Source organism: Rhinolophus sinicus, linkage group LG01, assembly GCF_036562045.2.
Source record: "Rhinolophus sinicus isolate RSC01 linkage group LG01, ASM3656204v1, whole genome shotgun sequence".
Taxonomy (NCBI): domain Eukaryota; kingdom Metazoa; phylum Chordata; class Mammalia; order Chiroptera; family Rhinolophidae; genus Rhinolophus; species Rhinolophus sinicus.
In genome coordinates this window covers 127,404,904-127,427,351 of record NC_133751.1, presented here as the reverse complement: position 1 = coordinate 127,427,351, position 22,448 = coordinate 127,404,904, and the positions used below count along the sequence as shown (strand labels likewise).

At 39.4% G+C, this 22,448-nt stretch overlaps 1 protein-coding gene across 1 annotated transcript in view; it reads left to right on the top strand.

Annotated features, from left to right (window-relative positions):
• Window positions 1–2,944: 2,944 nt before the first annotated feature.
• Window positions 2,945–22,448, top strand: part of MCM6 (minichromosome maintenance complex component 6) — a 34,336-nt gene continuing 14,832 nt past the window's right edge. The window contains exons 1-11 of the mRNA XM_019731162.2: window positions 2,945–3,162; window positions 6,780–6,926; window positions 8,681–8,791; window positions 9,455–9,704; window positions 11,659–11,824; window positions 12,110–12,255; window positions 13,025–13,175; window positions 13,415–13,556; window positions 17,673–17,814; window positions 18,542–18,649; window positions 20,180–20,335. Of these exons, the coding sequence (XP_019586721.2) occupies window positions 3,056–3,162; window positions 6,780–6,926; window positions 8,681–8,791; window positions 9,455–9,704; window positions 11,659–11,824; window positions 12,110–12,255; window positions 13,025–13,175; window positions 13,415–13,556; window positions 17,673–17,814; window positions 18,542–18,649; window positions 20,180–20,335 (1,626 nt within the window). The 5' untranslated portion in view covers window positions 2,945–3,055. The remainder of the gene's footprint in view (window positions 3,163–6,779; window positions 6,927–8,680; window positions 8,792–9,454; window positions 9,705–11,658; window positions 11,825–12,109; window positions 12,256–13,024; window positions 13,176–13,414; window positions 13,557–17,672; window positions 17,815–18,541; window positions 18,650–20,179; window positions 20,336–22,448) is intronic.

Genomic DNA, 22,448 nt, shown 5'->3' with positions numbered 1-22,448 from the left:
GTTTGAAGGAATTTTCCTTCCGAGCCAAACATACGTCTCAGGAAAAAGAGCCCTTATGTTGTCGTCATTCTGAAATATCTACATATGAAATGATATGATATATAGGATTTGCTTCAAAACTGTAAGGGAGTGGTGAGAACTGTGCTTGCCTCTGTGCTTTACTTCCCAAAGCACAGTCTAAGCAAAAGAAAAACATCAGGCAAATCCCAATTGAGAGATGTTTTGCAAAATACCTGAGCAGTGTACCTTAAAACTATCAATGTCATCGAAACCAAGGAAAGTCTGAGAAATTTCACAGAGCAGAGGAGACTAAGCAGACGGGACAACTCAATGTAATGTGGTGTCCTGGATGGGGTCCTGGAAAAGAAAAAGTACCTTAGAGGAAAACTAGTGAAATCCAACTAATGTATGGAGTTTAGTTAATAGTACTGTACCAAAGTTAGTTCTTTAGTTGTGACAAATGTACTATAGTAAAGTAAAATGTTAACAATAGGGGGAAATGGGCACAGAATAATGTATGAGAACTCTGTACTATCTTTTGCAACTATTAGTATCTAAATAAAAATTTTAAGATAATAATGGAGAGGGAAAAGCAGATGGAGTGTGTGGTTGGGACAGGATTGGCCACACATTGATGGTTATTGGGGTTATATAATGGGAGTTCATTATATACTATTTGGACTATTATAAAATTACAATGGCATTATTTTATTATTCTACATTTGTGTATGTTTGAAATTCTATTATAAGAAAGTTAAAAAAAAAACATATATTGTGTTGGGGGTCCTCAAAACCATCCTCAGTTTCAATGATTTGCTAGGACTCGCAGGATTCAATATATAAAATTGTACTCACAGCTATGATTTGTTACAGCAAAAGGGTAGAAAATAAAATCAGCAAAGGGAAAACGTATATGGGACAGGCAAAGTCCAAAGGAAACTAAGTACAAGCTTCCTAGAGTCCTCTCCCTGTAGACTCATACAGAATGCACTAATTTCTCCCCAGCATCAAACTATGACAGTACGCATACCACATTTTCTACCAGGAAAGCTCATTAGAAAAGCCCAGAGTTTTTATTGGTGCTGTTAAATAGGCACCACCTACCTAGCACATGTCAAGATTCCAAATACTACTCAGAAGATGTTCAGCATAAACCACACTGTTTGTACAAACATTTTAGGCACAGTGAGCCATCCTTATCATTTATGGGAGGTGTCATATGATACCAGTGTAGGGAACTCTTTACCAGTCAAGCTCCCAAATGCTAGCCAGTGGCCAACCTTGCAAGCAGGCCCTTCTAAGGATAGCAGTCTCAGGCCTACACACACACACACACACACACACACACACACACACACACACTCACACACACACGGAGGCATACAACTCCTGGGATACAGCACAGAGCTGTTTCATAACCCACACCCTCCTCCTGAGGTATCCCACAACCCTCACTTGGAGAACTTACCTGCTATTCTGGTCCAGAGATGAAGTCTGAAGGTGGAAGAGAGGACCTGTGAGGTGTGGAGGGTTGAAAAGAGGAAGTCCCAAGTTTCTCTCAAATGGGCATAGCTGCAAATTAGCCTGTAATTCTACACTCTTGTTCTTTGCTTTCTGTTTTTTCCTTCGGTACATGGGACTTTAGTTCTGAGAAATCTACCCCGAGGATAGAAGATGAAGAGAAGGTAAAAAATGGAAAAGAAAAGAATAAGGCCTTTCGAGAGTATTAGGCAACCTGGTCAGCATACTGCTCCTAAATATCTCCTGGATCCATTCCTAGTAGACAAGGGTTGTGAATAGCATGAAGCAGGTTGAGTTTGAGGTTCCTAAAATACATACAAGTAGTGATGTCCATAGGCAGGTAGATTCTGGAGCTGGGAAGGGTTGAGGGATGGATACAGAGCCTCAAGGGTTCTCATCGTCTTCAAATGAGGTAATACATACAATCTCCCATACATGACAGTACACTAGCAATGAGCATTTTTGTTAAACCTTGTGAATATCTTGTGAAGTGTGTGTGTTAAAAGAATTACTGTAACTTCTGTCACCCTCTTTGACATTGAAAAAACATTTTTTAATGTGCTGAATGAAGGCCTCAAAAACTGAAAGTGGTCCAGGCTTCTCTTAATCTCCTGGAGGCTCAAGAAACAGTATTCGCTGTTGACACACATTTGTAAGTCATCAGCACCCATATGTTAATTGGCGCCAAGGGACTGCAGGGAGTAGCCCAAGAGAGCTCCTTTATGGGAAAGGAGGGCTCTGGGACCAGAATATTTAAGGGACTCACTGAAGAAGACTTGGCGCTTATAAAGGAGGCTAAACAAGAATGGCCAAAGAGATAGATGAAAAAACAAGTGAAACGAAGTCGGAGAAAGATGACCAAAGAAGGGGGAAGAAAAATCAGGAGGTCGCAAGCAAGCAGTGCGTTTAAGAGAGCAATTAATCAACAGTGTCAAATATTTCGCTGATTTTCCCGGGTCAGCACTACCAGCATAACTATGCCAACTCCCCATCCCCGGTACTGTGTATACATCCATGTTCGCTCTTTTAATGTTTTACCCTGGTTTACAGTTTATTTCCTCCGATTAGACGGCTCAAGCTGAAGGTCTGAGTCTTACTCATTTTTCTCTTCCACAAAGCCCTACGCTTACTGCTCAATTAATGTCAGTGGAAGGATTTGAAGAACATTTGAAAAGCCACACAAACAACGATATGACCTCTGTAACATGCTCTAGAAGCCAAATTCCCCAGGATCCAACCACACTGCGCAGGCGCGCAGGCAGACACCCCCCCCCTCCACCCCCACCCCCGTTTCAGCAGGTTTTTGCTTTTGGCGCGAAATCCCCGCTTCGTGGGCGGGACTAAGGGAGAGGTCTCAGCGTTCTTCCGGAAAGTTTGGCGCGAAATCTCCGTGCTCCTGCTTCGCGATTGGCTCCGGCCGTCCCGGGGGCGGAGCTGAGGCGGCGGCGGCGGTAAGCGCAAAGTCGCCGCGTCGGGGAGAGGCGACTCGTGGCGGCCCAGCTGGTCGGCGCCTGCCCCTGGACGCTACACAGCCATGGACCTCGCGGCGGCAGCGGAGCCGGGCGCCGGCAGCCAGCGCCTGGAAGTCCGCGACGAGGTGGCGGAGAAGTGCCAGAAGCTCTTCCTGGACTTCTTGGAGGAGTAAGTCAGCGGTCTGCCCTCTCTCGCCGAACTTCCCCGAGCCGCCCCTCCCAGCTTTAGGAACCCGGGGAGCCCAGTGCCCGTGGGCAGGGTTGAGGTGTGTGGCCGGCGGTTGTTTCGGACCCGGGATCGCGCACCGTGGGGAGCGGCGCGTGGGGCTTAGCCAGGCCCCGGCTAGGAGCTAGGACCGGCTGGCTTGGTTTGCAAGGGCGAAATCATGGCGAACCCTTCCTCAAGCTCTTCTTGTGCCCCAGGCTACGCGCTTTACTCCACCATTCAGTCTTCACTACCTTAAGGCTGGTGGTCGTGTCGCCCCCGATTACCTGGGCGGAAATTGAGGCCCCGGGGAGGATAAATAACGTCCCGCTAGGCCACACGTGGGCAGGGTCGAGCGAGAAGCCGAACTGTCACCGGAATTACGGCAGACGCCCGAAGGGACTGCACAACCAGGACCCTGGTGTTGGCACCGAGGTCCCTGGCCACCCGGGAGCCTGTGGAGATGAAAGTGCTAGAGTGGACCCTGTGGTCTAACGTGCTGGGGTGAGGGTGAGCCTTACCCTGCTTAAAAGTAGCTGAACGTACTCCTTTCCGTCTTTTCTTTCCAAACCCCACCCCCCACTTTTTTCTCAGTTGCCTTCTGGGCTCCTGGCCTGTCCTAACCCCCGCTCCCTGGTTTGACACCACTGCCTCCAGTTAACGGTTTTTAGTGTAGATACTCACTTCTTTACTTGAGAGCGTGGGTTCTGCTGCCTCGGGATGAAGTGTGAACATTTTGGAATGTCCTATGAATCCTTTTTTTACTTGTGGTAAAATATACATAACATAAAATTTACCACTTTAAAAAAAATGTACCACTTTAACCTTGTTTAAGTGTAGACAGAGTACATTCGCTTTGTTATGCAGCCATTATCACCGTCCTTCTCCAGAACTCTTCCCAGACTGAAACTAGGCACCCATTAAACAATTCCTCTCCTTTCCCCCCACCCCCTCAGCACCTGACAACCACCGTTCTATTTTCTGTCTGTGCGTGTGACAGTACCTCATATGCTTGGAATCATTAAGTATTTGTCTTTTTGTGACCAGCTTATTTCACTTAGCATGTCTTTAGAGTTCATGCATGTTGTAGCGTGTGCCAGTTTCCTTTTTAAGGCTGAATACTATTCCATTGTATGTGTATACCACATTTTCTGTGTCCATTCATATGTCCATGGACATTTGGGTTGTTTCCACTTTTATTGTGAATAATTCTGTAATACAAAATTGTGATTTACTTAACACCATAATTTATATTTCCCTACCTTTGGCAATGTTATTCTCTGCATGACATATTCATCCTTCAAAGCTCAGTTAAAGACTCACACCTCCTTTGTGAAACCTGATAAACCTATCAGACAACACCAAACCTTTTTACCCTTATGTTCCCAAGTTGCCATTTTCCATTATATCTGGTAATACCATTTCCAGCATCTTTACCTGTCAGCCACTTCATCTTCAATGTAAATCCCATCCTTAATCCCACCTAGCCACCACACCACATTACAGAGGTCCTCAATTCATGTTTTATTTCAATCAGTGATATCATTACCTTCACTACCTTGCAGCTTACCATGCAGCTAGATGCTAGGGATGATGATGAACCAAACAAATAATCCCTGTCCTTTGTTGGGGAAAAAATGCTAACTCTCTTTCAGAATACCAACTTTGATTTGCCATTGCTTATGGAAAAAGTCCAAATTCTTCACAGCTCCTCTTTTCAGTTTCATCTCCCACAGCCAGCCTGTCATCATCCACCTTCCTTCCATACCTTTTCTTACTGCCACGTACTTGTAGACATCTGTAACCAGTCTATCTACTGCTTGTTTTCCTTTCAGATTTTAAGTCTTTCAAGGCTGAATTCCAGTGCCACCTTTTAGATGCATGAAGCCTTTCTAGATGTTAGGTAGAATTAGTTTATATTCCCCTATCACATTTCTTGCACTTTCACCTTTTTTTTTCTTTTTTCTTTTATTGTGGAAAGAACACTTACATGAGATCTACCCTCTTTACAAATTTTTGACTGCAATATATTGTTGAGTATAGGTACAGGGTTGTTGTACAGTAGATCTGTTAGAGTTTATTCATCTTGCTTGACTGAAACTTTTTACCTGTTGATTAGTACCTCTACATTTTCCCCCTTCCTTCAGCCTGGCAATGACCATTCCACTTTTTGATTGTATGAATTTGACTTTTATTAGATATCTTGTATAAGTAGAATCATTATTTCACTTAGCATAATGTCCTCAGGGTTCATCCATATTGACACATGTAGCAGAATTTCCTTTTTTAAGGCTGAATAGTATTCCACTGCATGTGTATACCACATTTTCTTTAATCATTTGTGATGGACATTTAGGTAGTCTTGTAACTCTCTTTAGTAGGAGTGTCTCCGGAGAGTGTCAACCCTCAACCCTAAGGCAGGAACAGCACTCATCTGCAGCTTCAGTTACTTCCGGCATAGTGCTTTTGCAGAGTCGTTCAGTAAATCTTAACAGAGTTAGAACATGCTGTATTTGAAGGAGGAATTGATTTTGCCTCAAAATTAATCTGCATATTATGTTAAAAGAACGAAAAGCAAATGTGTTTGTATGATACTTTTGGAAAAAACACACCAGCTTTATATTGTGTGTGTGTTCCCATTTTTCTGAGGTCTTGGGCAGTGAAGAATCTTATTTCTGTGTATTTTTATTCTGTTGGGTTTTTTCCCCTCCCTTCTTCCACCCCCCAGCCCCCCCCCCCCCCCCCCCCCCCCCCCCCCCCCCCCCCTCCCCCACTCCGGTTCAAGCTGTTGTTTCTCAGTCTAGTTGTGTAGGACACAGCTCCCTGGCCCATGCTGGTCTTATGAGCCTTGCGTGTGTTGTCCTCCCCACCCCCTCCCCAGGCAGTCAGTTGCCAGTCGTCCGCAGCCAGTTGCTGGTCGTCGGTCTGTCCGCTGCCAGCTATCGGCTGCTCATGGCAGCCCAGCTCCAGGGATAGCTGTTCACAAGCTTAGCTGTAGAGACTGGCCCATGTGGGAATCAAACTGGTGACTTAGGAGCATGGCGCTCCAACCACCTGAGCCACCAGGCAGGCCCCCTTTATTCTGGTTCTTAACCCAACAACTAATCTGTCAGTCTTCTCGATAGAAATTGAGTTTTTAGATTTTAACCTGAATTTCTTGATTTAACATTTCCCAATTTTAGTTATACATAACAATAGTAAAAGAGTAGTCAGCATTTGTTGTTTAGAAAATATTAAATCAAGAAATTCTGGTTAAAATCTGAAGATCTAGTTTTTCTATGTTCTTGGCTCTGCATACAACATTTTACAGGCATTCTCTCATTTAATCTTCACAGTAATCTTAGAAGGTAAAGTGATGTCCTAATCTGTTTTTTTTTTCATGTTGTTTTAATTTTTTTCAAAAAGGAGAGTGGCAGATTTAGAAGGGATAAGAAACTTGCCCCAAGTTACATACTACTAAAACGGACCTGTCTTACCCTAAAGCTGATGATCTTTAACCAATACATTGAATTACCAGTCATGTGGAGTCTTCTTTTTACTGCCTAATTCTTCAGCTTAATGTGACTTGCATGTATCCCCAGGTTCCAGAACAGCGATGGAGAAATTAAGTACTTGCAGTTAGCAGAAGAGCTAATACGTCCTGAGAGAAATACATTGGTTGTGAGTTTTGTGGACCTGGAGCAGTTTAACCAACAACTTTCCACCACGATTCAAGAAGAGTTCTATAGGTATGGTGTATTAATCTTCTTGACTTTGAATAGGTCTGGAGCCTGGGGAGGCCAGCTCTTTTTGGACAGGAAGTGTTCATTTGTGAGTCAGAAGGGCAGTTGTCACACAGGCCCTTTGATACAGCCAGTGGTCAATTTAGTATTGCTCTGAACTAATAATTTAGGCCTTTCTAGAGCTGACTATTTTTCACATGTTGAAAACCTTAGCTTTCTATATAGTTTTCCTAAGTTTTATGAGGATCGTTTACTTAAGTTGTGTGTGGCATTCAGTGCTGTTGGTGTCATTCATTTGATTTTCCATGCCCACGCACACCCATAGATGTTTTGCAAAAGTTTATGTGGATCCTGTTCTTGATCAGAGATGTCTTTACAGCAGTGACGTTGTTCTTCTCTTGAAGTTTAATTTTTTTAAATTATAAAAGTCAGTGTATATTGTAGAAAATTTAGAAAGTAGAGAAGAACAGGGAGAGTAAAATCATCTGTACATTTGTGATCCCCCACCCATAGGTGACCATCGTTAGCAGGTCTGTTGCAACAAAGTTCCAAGAGCCTTTCAGGTCGGCAAGTGCAGCATTTCCTAAGGATCTCCTAACACATGTTGATGTGTATCTGTGTATATGTAATTATTGGGATCATACGATAGAGCATCCTGCCCTTTTCACTTAACAAGTAAAACATATTTTTCTGTGTCATGTAAAATCCCTTGAAAACATTTGAATAGCTGATTGGTATTTTGGGGCAGAAATTAATCATTGTGTTTAATAACTTAGGCTTTCGTTTTTATTTTAATTGCTGTGTAAAGCAAGAAACACCTTTTAACACAAATCTTTGTATTTGGATTAAAAAAATATGACAATCTGTATAAATAAAATCAAGTTAAAATAAACATTGTGGACAGTTGTGAAAGAAATGCAGACCCAGGAGTAAGGAGACGTAGTCCTGTTCCTTACTCCTGTAGACCGGATATAGAGGCCTTGTCTCCATGTTTCTAATCATACTTGACCGTCAAGAATAATTGGAGAGATAGCAGCAGAGTTCATTGTGAAATTATGCAACAGGAAAAGTTGTACTGACAAGTGAGAGAGGGGGAGAAAATTAGGGCTGGTGGTAGAAACACTTCTGGCCATACCTTATGCACTGGTCATGCAGCAATTGTGTCTCCTGAAAGTACCTAATTTTTCAGAGGACTTCAGATCCCACTGCTTAAACCAAGCTACAGCTGCTGCTGGGAACTTACATCAAGAGAACATGCACGCTTCAGTCTAAACAGTCAAATGGGACGTTCTGCCAATTTGCTCTGCATCAGTACACACATTCCTCCCCTGCCCTCATCTACTTCTTACCAATGAAGAATTAAACCTAGAAAAATTACTCGACCTTGACACCAAATGGGAGGCTGCCTTGCTAGATCGTAAACCCCCCAGATTGTTGAGAGGTAGCATCATTTTAGACAAGTGGCCTGCAGTATGTGTGCTGAATGGTTATTTTTAAAGATAATAGATATTCGGGTATAGCATTTTATCTTCTATGTTTCTTTTGTCTTAGATCTATTTGTGGTGGGATAGGAGAGGATTGAAAAAGGCTCCTAAACCTGAACTAGATAATAGAGGTGTCCTGCATAGTTAAATTCTAAGGCTTGGTTGTAACCAGATGCAATTACTTAGTCTCAGCTGTTGGCAAGCATGTGGGGGAAGGAGGCCTAGGTGATAAGCCTCTCGAGGATGTCAGTTCATCTTTTTTTGTTTCCTTTTCAGAGTTTATCCTTACCTGTGTCGGGCCGTGAAAACCTTCATCAAAGACCGTAAAGAGATCCCTCTTGCCAAGGATTTTTATGTTGCATTCCAAGACCTATCTACCAGACACAAGTAAGAAACCCTTCTTTGGAAGAAAGGCGATTCACCAAATAGTATAGGGATCACTTAATTGTCAGAAAATGCAGGAGGTTGTCATCTTAAATCTGTAAGTTATACCCAATTGTCCAAAAAGTTTATTTTGGAGAAATAGATTTTTCTAGGGAGTTGAAATGGAAAGTAAATTAAGTAAAGCAATTTCTGAGTGTTGTGGTATTTTAGGATACCTTTTAGAACATTTTGGGGAAAATGACTCAAATGAGAAAATATGAAAACTGAGAACAGTCACAAATTGTGACAAAAAACGAGTTTTTGGAAATTTTTGTCAAAGCTTAAATGGCATAACTTTTAAACAGTTTTTCCCTTTCACAGTTATTTAAAGAACTGATTTACTGGAAGAAATTGAATAGTTTGAAAACTTTACTGAAATTACTTAAGTTACTAAGTTATTTAATATAAAATGGGTTGTGAAGTAAAGGAAGTGTTTCTGAACTTCTGACTAAAATTTTTTTCCCATGATACCTTTATTATGAAAGTAGTACGTACTTTTTTAGAAATTGTAGATAAACAAAAGGTATATTTGCATATAAAACAAAGATGGGATCATCCTGTTTTATAATTAAAATTTCATTTTTTTGGTGTCCTTTACTCACCAATGGGACATCCGTCTTTAAACAGAATTCGGGAGCTCACCGCATCCAGAATCGGTTTGCTCACTCGGATCAGTGGGCAGGTGGTGCGGACGCACCCAGTTCACCCAGAGCTCGTGAGCGGAACTTTCCTGTGCTTGGACTGTCAGACAGTGATCAAGGACGTGGAGCAGCAGTTCAAATACACGCAGCCAAACATATGCCGGAATCCAGTTTGTGCCAACAGAAAGAGATTCCTGCTCGATACAAATAAATCCAGATTTGTCGATTTTCAAAAGGTATTTATTAACTTCTGTTAAGGTCAGATTCTGTCTATGCTAATAATTCGCTTCTAGGCACTGCGATTATTGTTACACGCTTATTTAGGCAATGTTAAAGTCAGTTTTTCTGTAAGGCAAGGATTACCAAATGTGACTACAGAGTTATGCCAAAAATTCTTAATACAAATTTATCAGTACATAAATGTGTTTTAACCTTTAATATCTTGGATTGTAAGCTTCTTCAGACTGACAAAAGGTATTTGTTAAAGAATAAATAGTAACTATTATTATCTAGAGTTAAGAAAACCTTGGAGAAGTGGAGACCTGTTGGTGTAAGACTTGGAGTTGGTGGGTAGGAGGGAGGAAGGTGTGAATAAAAGGACAGGTGCAAATGGACACGTTTGGCAATAGCAGTGAGGGTTATCATGACTGAAGTAGAGGAGCCGCATTGGAGAGCATCTGAGCGATGGTTTGGTATGAGGCATGGAGGTACGTGGAGCCTTATCTCTCAGGTTGAGAAGTTTGGACCTATCTTGATAAGTAAGGGAAATATATTTTCAGGGCATGTGAATTTTTCTTTTTTAAAGGAAGGTTAATGGGACAGTGGTTTGCATTTAACAAGAGACTAATAATTGGAAGTTGTAGTACATGGGCTAGAGTTGAATGATAGCAGTAAGAATAAAGGGGGACACGGGAGTGTCTCAGGTCTCTGCAGGACTTAGTAATGCTGGGGTCTCCAAAGGGGAAAGAAAAGTTGTAGCAGCTCAAGCACTAAAGCCTGGAAAAATGAGTACCAGACTAAGATAAATAATTAATATTTCATTCAGCTTTTAGTCCTTTTTGTGTGTGAAATTATTTTAATTTAGAAATAGATGTCTTGGAAGGAAAATAATGAGAGAAAAACAAAATATATAGGCAAACTTTTACTCTATGAGCTTCTCAAGTTCTCACTGGTTCACCAATCCCCAAGATTAAAAAAACCCTCTTCGAAAAGGTATTTCAGCCACCAACAATGATGTTATTAATAGGGATAAGGATCAATTTCACACACAAGCCAGTGAATCCCATTATAACAAATCCTATTGCTATTGCCATGCCAACGTTCTGGAATTCTTTTCTATCAGGTTTGGTCCATTTTTTAACCAGCCTAATTGAGTCCTTCACAAACTGCCCACTTGGCTCAACAAACCCCGTTACCAGATACATGATGTCCACCAACACCTCGGATCAGTCCTTACTTTTCTTACATTAATTTGATACTTAGTTTATAAGAAGTACATACTCTACCAAAAACTTTGAATGGGAGGTGCTTTATATTTGAAAAAGAACATGATGTAACAACCCCATATAAACTGAATAGATTGAGTCTTGGTTTGAAAAAAAAAAAAAACATCTGTAATAAAGGACATTTTTGACAATTGGGGAAATTTGAAGATGGACTAGATAATAGAACACATTATGGAATTAAATATTATTTCATTCTTTTGGTGTGATAATGGTATTATGGTTACGTATATTCTTAGGAGATGAGTGCTAAAATATTTACAGAGGAAGTATCTTGATTTTTACAATTTGTTTGAAATAATACAGTAAAAATGTAAGTGTGTCTAAGTAATGTTAACAGTTGCATTGAGGTGGAGGTTGTGGATTTAAAGTATGTGAAATTTTTCATAAAATTTCCATGAAAATTTAGAGGAGGATGGAACATAGAACAGATATTAAATTGCATAGTCAGTTTGAACAAAGGAAAAAAGAAACTTTTTTAATGAGAGTAAAAGTGAAGATTTTAAATAGATATAATCTCTTACTAAACTGGGGTTTTAGGGTAGAAAATTTTAAGATAATTTGGCACATGTCAAAAACCTGCAAACGGTAAGGTAGTTTCAAATATGCCAATATTTGTGACATTTAATTTAGATCATGTGGCATTTGAAGGAGATCTCTTATTCTTGGCCGTTTGTCTTTGTTACAGGTTCGTATTCAAGAGACTCAAGCTGAGCTTCCTCGAGGAAGTATCCCTCGAAGTTTAGAAGTGATCCTGCGGGCTGAAGCTGTGGAGTCAGCTCAAGCTGGTGACAAGTGTGACTTTATAGGGACACTGATTGTTGTGCCTGATGTCTCTAAGCTTAGCACACCAGGTTGGTCATTTGTGGCTCAAATGTAACAAATTCTGTTAACATGAACTGCCTGGTATCTGGCTTCTTGTGGCTTCCTTGTCTGATGTTTGGCTACCAATCAGAGAGTGAATAAGAAAATATGGTGAGAATAAAAGACAAATTGATTTTGCTACAAAAGGTATTGGTCTGAAAAATTTCAGCCTAAATGAAATCTTTAGATTTATAGGTTTCATTTATTTGAGCAGTTTTGATTCTTAGAACCTTCAGTATTTGAGCTACGAAACAGCTTATCATTTACTCTTTCAGGAGCACGTGCAGAAACTAATTCTCGTGTCACTGGTGTTGACGGTTATGAGACAGAAGGCATTCGAGGACTTCGGGCCCTTGGTGTGAGGGACCTTTCATACAGGCTGGTTTTTCTGGCCTGCTGTGTTGCTCCAACCAACCCAAGGGTGAGTCCTCTTACTAGAATGGCAAAGCTTGAGAAACACATGCCCTACGGCTGCCACAAAGTTAGAGTTCTCTAGTGAGTGTTAAAGGTACGGGGTTGAGTTGAAATTTGGTTTTTTAGTTTTAAAACCAAATCTTTTCATGTCTGTCTTTCTGACCTTGAGGAAAAGTCTTACTTGTTTTCATATGTAAGAACTCATTGCTTTAAATGCGTTATTACAAATTATCCATGGTGGAGTTTTTGATTTTTAATTAGCACAGTTCCTCGGTCATGCTCCTAGAGAAAGTACAAATAAAAAGATTTAGTGTTCTGGGAAGTACATTGCTCTTCCTGAGAGTGATAGACCCTGGTGTTACAGTTTGATTCTGTGTCCTGAATGGGAAAAAAGAGAGAAAGCATTTGAAAATAGTCCAGAATTGGAAAAAGAGAGAACATAATATTCTGTCACTTCATTTTCACCTTTATATTATTGGCTAACATTTTATTATGGGTCATCTCTTGAGCTCTCAAATTTATTTAGATCGCAACATAAAACAATGGTGGTAGCTTTTTTGTTGTTTTTATTTCACTGGACAAATAAACTCTTCAGGATCTTGATTAACTTAGGGCTTACTAGTTTGGGGATTTAAAAAAAATAAAACGCTTTTATAGGCAACAGCTTCTAAAATTGACCTCTCAGACTATATTTTGTTTGTAGTTGAGTTCCTTCTCTTTCACATTATTTTGACTATTTCTATACTAACATTTTTCCTTTCTTCTTCATCCCTCAGTTTGGAGGGAAAGAGCTCCGAGATGAGGAACAGACAGCTGAGAGCATTAAGAACCAAATGACTGTGAAGGAATGGGAGAAAGTGTTTGAAATGAGTCAAGATAAAAACCTATACCACAATCTTTGTACCAGCTTGTTCCCTACTATACATGGTAAGAGTTCTATCCATTTGTGGCATAAACTTAAAATCGAAATAATGATTATAAAAGAGCAACATGTGATTTCTTAAAGCACACAGATTAGATCATGAAAGTTTTTTAGTGTGTTAAGAAGAGGTCTTTTCATGTCAGCTTTGCTTCAGCTGTCTGCTTTTCTGATGAGTAAATATGCCTTTGTTGTTTCTGGTGCTGTTTAACCTCATGTTGAAAAACACCTTGGGATTTCATTTCAGGCAGTGATGAAGTAAAACGGGGTGTCCTGCTGATGCTCTTCGGTGGTGTTCCAAAGACGACAGGGGAAGGAACCTCCCTTCGAGGGGACATAAATGTTTGCATTGTTGGTGACCCAAGTACAGCTAAGAGCCAGTTTCTCAAGTGAGTGTTTGCCTAAGGTAGTATAGCAAGAAAAGCATGTGCACAGTTCCTGGCTCTCTGCCACCAAGAATGCAACCAGTGTGCCTTTACTTTGCAGGAGTATAAATTATGACTATGTTGAATGTATAACTCACTTAGATTAAATACACTGTAATTTGTTTAATAAAATATAACAACAGTTTACAGTTTTTTAGAATAGGGGAAAATTGCCTGTAATCCCAATTACATATAGGACTCTTAATCTTTGCATAACATTTGAGTACAGGAATATGTATTTCATGGTTTTAAGTCACAGCATACATATTTTTAATTTTAATATACCCTCAATATTTTTGTATTTATTTTCACAATTGTTTTGGTTGGTGTACTATAACTTACAAAATCATTTCCCTAGCCTGTTGTAATTTATTTTAATGATTATACGTATTGATACAGTGCACACCGTGATGTGTGTAAATTTTTATTTTATTTTATATTTTTTGTTTCCTTTGGGTAAATTCCTAGGCAGAGGATTGCTGAGACTAAGAATACAAAGATCTCTAAGGTTCTTAAACAGGACACGCTTTTCCAAAAGCAGTGCAATGAGCCTGAGACATTTTATGCTAACCTTATCAGCATGTGTTCTTACTACAAGTTCTTACTTTCAAACTTTTAAGAAACTTAGAGGTCAAAATAGTAACAACCAGGTTTTGAGCACCTGCTATGTCCTTGGTACTGTATATGTGTGTGTGTTGTGTGTTATCCTTGCAGCGCCCAGGCAGGCATGTAATATCCTCTTTTTTCAGGGAGGAAAACAAAACTTTGAGGCTCAATAACTTGCCCAATTTCTCATAGCAGACAAGTGACGCTGAGCCATGAGTCTTAGAACTCAGATCTATTTGACTGCAAAGCATGCATTCTTTATATCAAGATACCTTTGGGAAATTTACAACATGGCACTGTTTTAGAATATAGAACATTTTTAGTTGGTTCGGAGTTTTCTAATTAAGTATGTATTTTTTTCAAGTATATCAGGGACTGAGTTCTAGATTTAAAGACAATAGTCCTATGTTGAAAGGAATTCTTTTTTTCTCTCCATTCCCTCTGCCCCCATTTGCCACCACCACCATGGGAAGATGTACTACAATGTTTTCTCTGATAACAGTATTGTATTATACTTGATGGTCTTAGAAATAGACTTTTTAGCGAGTGGTTGTTTTTTATCTTTATTGCAATATAATTTACGTACAGCATTTACCCCTTCAAAGTGTACAATTCAGTGGTTTTAGTATATTCACAAGATTTACACAACCGTAATTCAAGTCAGATTAGAACATTTTAATCTCCCCCAAAGAAATGTTGTACCCACTAGCAGTCACTCTTCATTCTCTCACCCGAACCCATAGGCCATGCTAATCTACTTTAGAGTCTCTATCTGGACACGTAAATGGAATTAATATGCTGTGTAATCCTGTATATATACTATTATATACTGTATATACTTATGACTGGCTTCTTCCACTTAGCATGTTTTCAAGGTTTAGCCATGTTGGAGCATGCGTCAGTAGTACTTCAGTTCCATTTATTGACTAATATTCTATCATGTATACACCACATTTAATTATCCATTCATCGGTTAAGGGACATTTGGATTGTTTCTACTTTGGATTTTATAAGCAATTCTTCTATAAACATTGGTGTATTAGTTTTCACCATTTTTTGTGTGTGTGGTAAATTATACATCCTTCAGAACTTGTTCACCTTCCCAAATGGAAATTCTGTTCCCATTAAACAGTAACTCTCCGTATCCCTCTCTCCCTAGACCCTAGCAACCACCATTCTACTTTCTCTCTGAATTTGATTATTCTAGGTCCCTCATATACACAGAATCATACGGTATTTGACCTCTTGTGACTGGTTTATTTTACTTAGTGTAATATAATGATGGGTCATCCATGTTGTAGCACGTCTCAGAATTTTCTTCCTTTTTAAGACTGAATTGTATGTATTTATCACATTTTGTTTATCCACTTACCCATCGGTGGACATTTGGGTTGTTCCCACCTTTGGGCTATTGCAAATAATGCTGCTGTGAACATGGGTGTGCATGTGTCTGCAAGTCCCTGCTTTTGATTCTTTAGGGCTAATTTTAGCTGTTAAATTAGGGTCCTTGGTCCACTTTGAGTTTGTTTTTATATATGGTTTGAAGTAGAGGTCCAACTTTATTATTTTGCATGTAGATATCCAGTTGTCCCAGCATCAAGACTATTCTTTTGCCCCATTAAATTGTTTTAGTACCCTTGTTGAAAATCAGTTGACCATAAATACAAGATTTTTCTGGTCTCAGTTTTATTTTATTAGTTTCTATGTCTATCTTTAGGCCAGTACCACAGTATCTTGATTACTCTAGCGCTGTAGTTTTAAAATTAGAAAGTGTGAATCATCCAATTCTTTTTCCAGATTGTTTTGGCTGCTCTGGGTCTCTCGAGTTTCCACATGAATTTTAGAATTAGCTTGTCAGTTTCTACAAAGAAGCTGGCTGTGATATTAACAGGGATTGCATTGAATCTGTACATCAGTTTGAGCTTTAATGGCTTTTTAACAATATTAAGTCTTCTGATCGATGAACCTGGGATATCTTTCCATTTATTTTTAGGCCTTCTTTAATTTCTTTCAACAATGTTTTATAGTTTTCTAGGTATAATCTTGCACTTTTGCTAATTTTATTCCTAAGTATTTTATTTATTTATTTATTTTAAAGATTTTATTGGGGAAGGAGAACAGGACTTTATTGGGGAACAGTGTGTATTTCCAGGACTTTTTTTTTTTCCAAGTCAAGTTGTTGTCCTTTCAATTTTAGTTGTGGAGGGTGCCGTTCAGCTTCAAGTTGTCCTTTCAGTCTTAGTTGTGGAGGGCGCAGCTCAGCTCCAGGTCCAGTTGCTATTGCTAGTTGCAGGGGGCGCAGCCCAACATCCCTTGCGGGAGTCGAACTGGCAACCCTGTGGTTGAGAGGTTGAGAGGACGCGCTCCAACCAACTGAGCCATCTGAGAGCTCAGTGGCAGTTCAGCTCAAGGTGTTGTGTTCAATTTTAGTTTTAGGGGGCAGAGCCCACCATCCCTTGTGGGTCTCGAGGAATTGACCTAGCAGCCTTGTGGTTGAGAGCCCACTGGCCCATGTGGGAATCGAACCGGCAGCCTTCGGAGTTAGGAGCACGGAGCTCCAACCGCCTGAGCCACCGGGCTGGCCCTTATTTTTTATTCTTTTTGATGCTATTGTAAATAGAACTCTTATTGTCATTTTTGAGTTGTTCATTGCAAGTGTATAGAAATAAAATTGATTGTTGATCTATCTTCCAACCTTTTAAGAACTCATTTATTAGTTCTAAGTGTTGAGTGGATTCCATAAGATTTTTTATATACAAGAGTATGTTATCTGCAAATTGTGATGGCTGTTCTTCCTTTCAAATCTGGGTGCCCTTTTCTTTTTCTTGCCTAATTGCCCTGACTAGACCTTTCAGTATGTTGAATAGAAGTGGTAGGGTAGACATCTGTGTCTTGTTCCTGATCTTAGGGGGAAAGCATTCAGCCTTTTAACCATTAAATATAATGTTAGTGGGTTTTTATAAATGCCCTTTGTCAGATTGATGAAATGTCTCTTCTATTCCTAGCTTGTTGAGTTTTTATGAAGGGGTGTTCGGTTTTGTCACATGCTTTTTCTGCATCTATAAGTTGGTTCTTATCCTTTATTAATATGGCATGTTACTGATTTTTTTGCTTATAAACTAGTCTTACATTTTTAGAATAAATCTCACATCTAGTTTCATTTTTTAAGTGCAAGATCTCCTCGTAGATCACTGTTGCTAAACTGTTTATTATTAAAGACCTCTTTTAAAATTGTTATTTTTGTCACGTGTGAAGTTCACTTTATATTTGACAGGAATGAATTTAAATGTATTTAAAAGGCCAGAGGAGAAAGGTTTTCTATTCAGTCTATGGCATGAGTCTTTATGGATTGCTTATGCTTAATGTCTCTCAGATTTTCTTTAATAAATTTAGATTCTTAACTGACATAAGTGCTGTCAGCTGATAATCCTGGAAAGGATGCATAATAGTAATGAATATGATAACCTTCCACAGGCATGTAGAGGAGTTCAGCCCCAGAGCTGTCTACACCAGTGGCAAAGCATCCAGTGCTGCTGGCTTAACAGCAGCTGTTGTGAGAGATGAAGAATCTCATGAGTTTGTCATTGAGGCTGGAGCTTTGATGCTGGCTGATAATGTAAGAACATTTTTATATTCTTGGATATAAAGAAATCAGAATATCCCCTACCCTGTGGAAGAAAGGGGGGGAGAAAAGAATATCCCCTACTCTATCTATAAGTTTCTATTGAAAAGATGTCCTTTACAAATGGCATGTTTGGTAAATAATTCAGTTTTATTGATCTAGAATTTAATTGGGATTGTCCTCATTAGTTAGTGCCTTCTGAGAGTCTCTAGAAAGTATTGCCTGCCCTGAGCGTGTGTGGTTGCTTTTATTAGAATTCCCAGCATTTTTTTCCTTTCCAGAACGTGACACCTCTAAGAATACGTCTGTTGCATTTTAAGTGTATTTGACATAGATTATTTAGATCTGAGGCATATTAGTTGTAGCCATACACGCTTCTAAACATTGTTTCCATTTCACCCTTCACTTTTGCAGCCTAAAATTGATGCCAAGGTGACCCAGAATATTTTGACTCAGATTCACACAAGGTTTTTATGTTGAGTAAAAGTGCAATAAATGACTATGTTTTTAGTCTTGCTCTTAGTATAAAATGAGGCAAAAGCTTATGGTTCCCCCTAGCTCTGGGATCTATTAACCAATCTTACTCTAGTCAAGGGAGTTAGGGTTGCCTACTTAGCTATCTTAGTTTAGAATATGGAAAGGTCTCTGGTGCAGACTTTGAGTTTACTTACCATTTGACACCTGAAGGGCAGTTTCTTATGCTGGATTTGTTTGGTTACAGGGTGTATGTTGTATTGATGAATTTGATAAGATGGACGTGCGGGATCAAGTTGCTATTCACGAAGCTATGGAACAGCAGACCATCTCCATCACTAAAGCAGGAGTGAAGGTACGTGCGTCCACTGCTGTCCCTCTGCATCACGCCTTAGCCTTGTGGGTTAATGTAGCTCTACAGACATTCACCTGGATAAACCGTGTTTTTTCAACATGAAATGGATAACAGCCCAGAGGATTATTAATCCAAATTATAGGTGCTATTTAGGGTACTGTGAAAATGTGTTGCTATGACGGAAAGTAGAGGGTGCTGGTGAAACTTACAGCGTTTCACTTGTCACAATTTCCACAAAGCTTCTATAAATTCTTTGATAAAGCATGTTTCCAACTGTAACAAAAAAAGTCAACAGATTATTTAAATTAAAATTGTAAGAATAGTCATATACCGCGTAATGATGTTTTGGTCAGTGGTGGACCACATATATGTTGGTGGTCCCATGAGATTATAATGGGGCTGGAAAATTCCTGTGATGATGTCTTAGTCCTTATATCTGAACGCAATACATGTTTGTGGTGATGCTGGTGTAAACATACGTACTGTACTGCCAGTTATATAAAGTACAGCACATACAATTATGTGCAGTATATAATACACTAATAAATGACTATTTACTGATTTTTTTTTTTTTTTGTACTTACTATACTGCACTTTTTATTGTTAGAGTATACTCTTTCAACTTCTAAAAAAAGTTTGCTGTAAAACAGTGTGCCGTGTTACATGGGCAGCAGCCTCATACAGCTCATGTTGACCTCATCTCTCAATTGCATCATTTTCTCTCGTGCTTGATTAAATCTCGTGTTGTTTTGCACAGTAATATGCTGCACAGGCTTGTAGCCCAGGACAGTAAGTAGTCTCTACCACACAGTCTAGGTGTGTAGTGGGCTGTGCCATTGAGCTTTGTGTAAGTACACTCTGATCTTCGTACACCCACGGAATCGCCTAACCCATTTCTCAGAATGTATCCCCTTCGTTAAGCGGTGCATGACTGTACAGTATTGTAACCAACATTAGAGAGAAATCAAACTTTAAACAAACGTAATACATTCAAGTAGTTAGGGAAAATTTAAGCAGTACACTAAAATATAAAAAGAAATCTTCACCTGCAACTCCCAGCACTAATAAATACTCAGAAATATCTGCTGAATGTATGCCCCTTTTAGGAATATTTTATATACAAATAAGCATAATACAAATAGTTTTGTTCTTGCTCATTTAACTTCATAATTTTATTTTGCCAATCTTTCTATACCAACACGTATTCGACCCACTCAGCTTTTTTATTACTGCATGGCTTTCAACTGTGTGCACCCCATTTAGACACCTACAGAGTGACATTTGGGTCATTTCCAGCCTTTTGGTTACTAACAATATTGTATTAAACATCCTTGAACATACTTCTTCCTGTACCTAGCTGCAAGATAAATTCCTAACAAACAATTGCTGACTTACAGGGTGTGCACGGTATACCACCATCATGGTGTGGGAGTGCCTGTGTGCTATGTGACAGCTTGGTGTTTTGCTTTGCATATAGTTAATTATGAATGAGATTAAACGTTATGTCACAATTTTCTCTTTTGTGGTCAGGCTACTCTGAATGCCAGGACATCCATTTTGGCAGCAGCAAACCCAATCGGTGGACACTATGACAGATCAAAATCATTGAAACAGAATATAAATTTGTCGGCTCCCATCATGTCCCGATTTGATCTCTTCTTTATACTTGTGGATGAATGTAATGAGGTAACGATGAGTTGTCGCTCTTAGCTTCCTTTGTTATTTCCAATTTGAGTAATTGAGTGAGACGAGGCTTGAAGATGTACTCCTGAACAGCTGGTGCCTGTTGTTTGCACTGAGCTTTTATTTCCCTCAGAGGGGCACAGGATTGGGCAAAGGTTTATTAAGCAACTCAAAATAAAGTCACTTGAAATGCTGATTCCACTTAATTATGTTGAGGAATATCAAGATTTTTGTTTTTGTTACTGTTTAATTCTCTAAAGGAAAAAGGAAACATTACAGTTAATTCCCAACCATACTTCTTAATATTTTGTAAGAATTTTTGTTTTATTGGGGTGGTTTTTTTTAGTAAGCTTGAAAAAAATTGGAATGCCAAAGACATTTCTTCCCCCCTGCCAATCAAGAGTCATTTGTCTTCCTGTATCTTACAAAGTTGTTACTTGTGTGTATCATCTTTTTCCCCTTAATTATATAACATTTTTAAGATTGAGTGTAAAGTTGTGGATTTACTTAGATTCTAACATTATTAGTTATTTATACTTAGACTTAAATAACATTGTAGAGCTCAGTCATGTGCACAGAAATAAATGCAAAATGACATTCTGTAAGAAATTAATATTGTAGGCTGTACTGTTCATTGCTGAGCATGGAGGCCCTACATTACATTACACACAATGCATACCTTTTGCTTACAGCAAAACTTTAAATATTTTCTAAATGAAAGCTGCCTTTCATTATGTGAATGTTTGCAGAATTTTAGGTTTTTATGTTTTGGTTTGGTTTTTTTTTTTTTTCCTTCACAAATCCATGTAATTATTTCACCTACTACACACCCCTACCCAACTTGCCCTCCATAGAAAATCAGAAGTTGTCTGATTTTCATATATATTTTTTCCCCCTTCTTCCGCCTCCCTCCCCCTTACTCCAGTTCAAGCCGTTGTTTCTCAGTCTAATTGTGTAGGACACAGCTCCCTGGCCCATGCTGGTATTATGAGCCTGCGTTCCCCCCGGCTGAGACTGTCAGTCACCAGTCTGCCACTCACGGCAGCTGATGCTGGCTGCCAGCCACTCACGCTGGCCACTGGTCATTCATGGAGGCGCATGGCAGCACACAGCAGCCCATGGCAACTCACGATGGTTGCCGGCCACTCACACGATGCTGGCAGCACCCAGCAGCCCACGGCAGCTCACACCTCCAGTTGCTCACGGCAGCCCAGCTCCAGGGAGAGCTGTTGTTCACAATCTTAGCTATAGAGGGTACAGTTCACGGGCCCATGTGGGAATCGAACCGGCAACCATGGCTTTAGGAGCATGGCACTCCAACCACCTGAACCATCAGGCCAGCCCCTGATTTTCATACATTTCTGTTTGTACATGATCCATTACTTTTTTTAAAATTTTTCAATTGGAAATAGTTTCAAACTTAAAGAAAAGTTGCAAGAAATAAAATAGTGCATGTGACGTAACCTTTACTCTAGTCACATGTTAACATTTTGCCCCATTTGCTGTATCATTTGCTCTCTTTACATCTACATGTAAAGATGTTTTTTTCTGTACCATTTTAGAGTAAATTACATATTATTTTTATGATTTTTAGTTTTCTCAATGTCAAATAATTCTGTGATGATTATATAACAAGTGGCAAGATAATGTAGTGACTAAGAGCACAGACTCTGAAGCTAGGCTGTTCAAATCCTGGCTCCATTACTTACTGTGATGTTGGACAAGTTATTTAACTTCTCTGGGCCTCAGTTTACTCACCTGTAAAATAGGGATAATAATTACCTACCTCATAAGGTTTTTATGAGAGCTGCGTGAGTAAATACTTTTAGACATGCTTAAGGCAATAGTGTGACATAACTGAGGGCCCTGGAAATCTTTGTTCTGTTATTGTTATTAAAGTCTGTTAATTCCTTCAGGAATATTCTTGGAGTGGGGCAAGGGTATGTGTGTGTGTGTGTGTGTGTGTGTATATATATATATATGTATATATGTATATATATTTAAACGTGGGTTTGAATGAAACTGGTACCAAACTTTCCTCAGAAACTTTGCACCTATGAATACATCTTTCAGTGGCACATTAGAGCTTATTTTTAGCTATAAATAATTTCTTAAT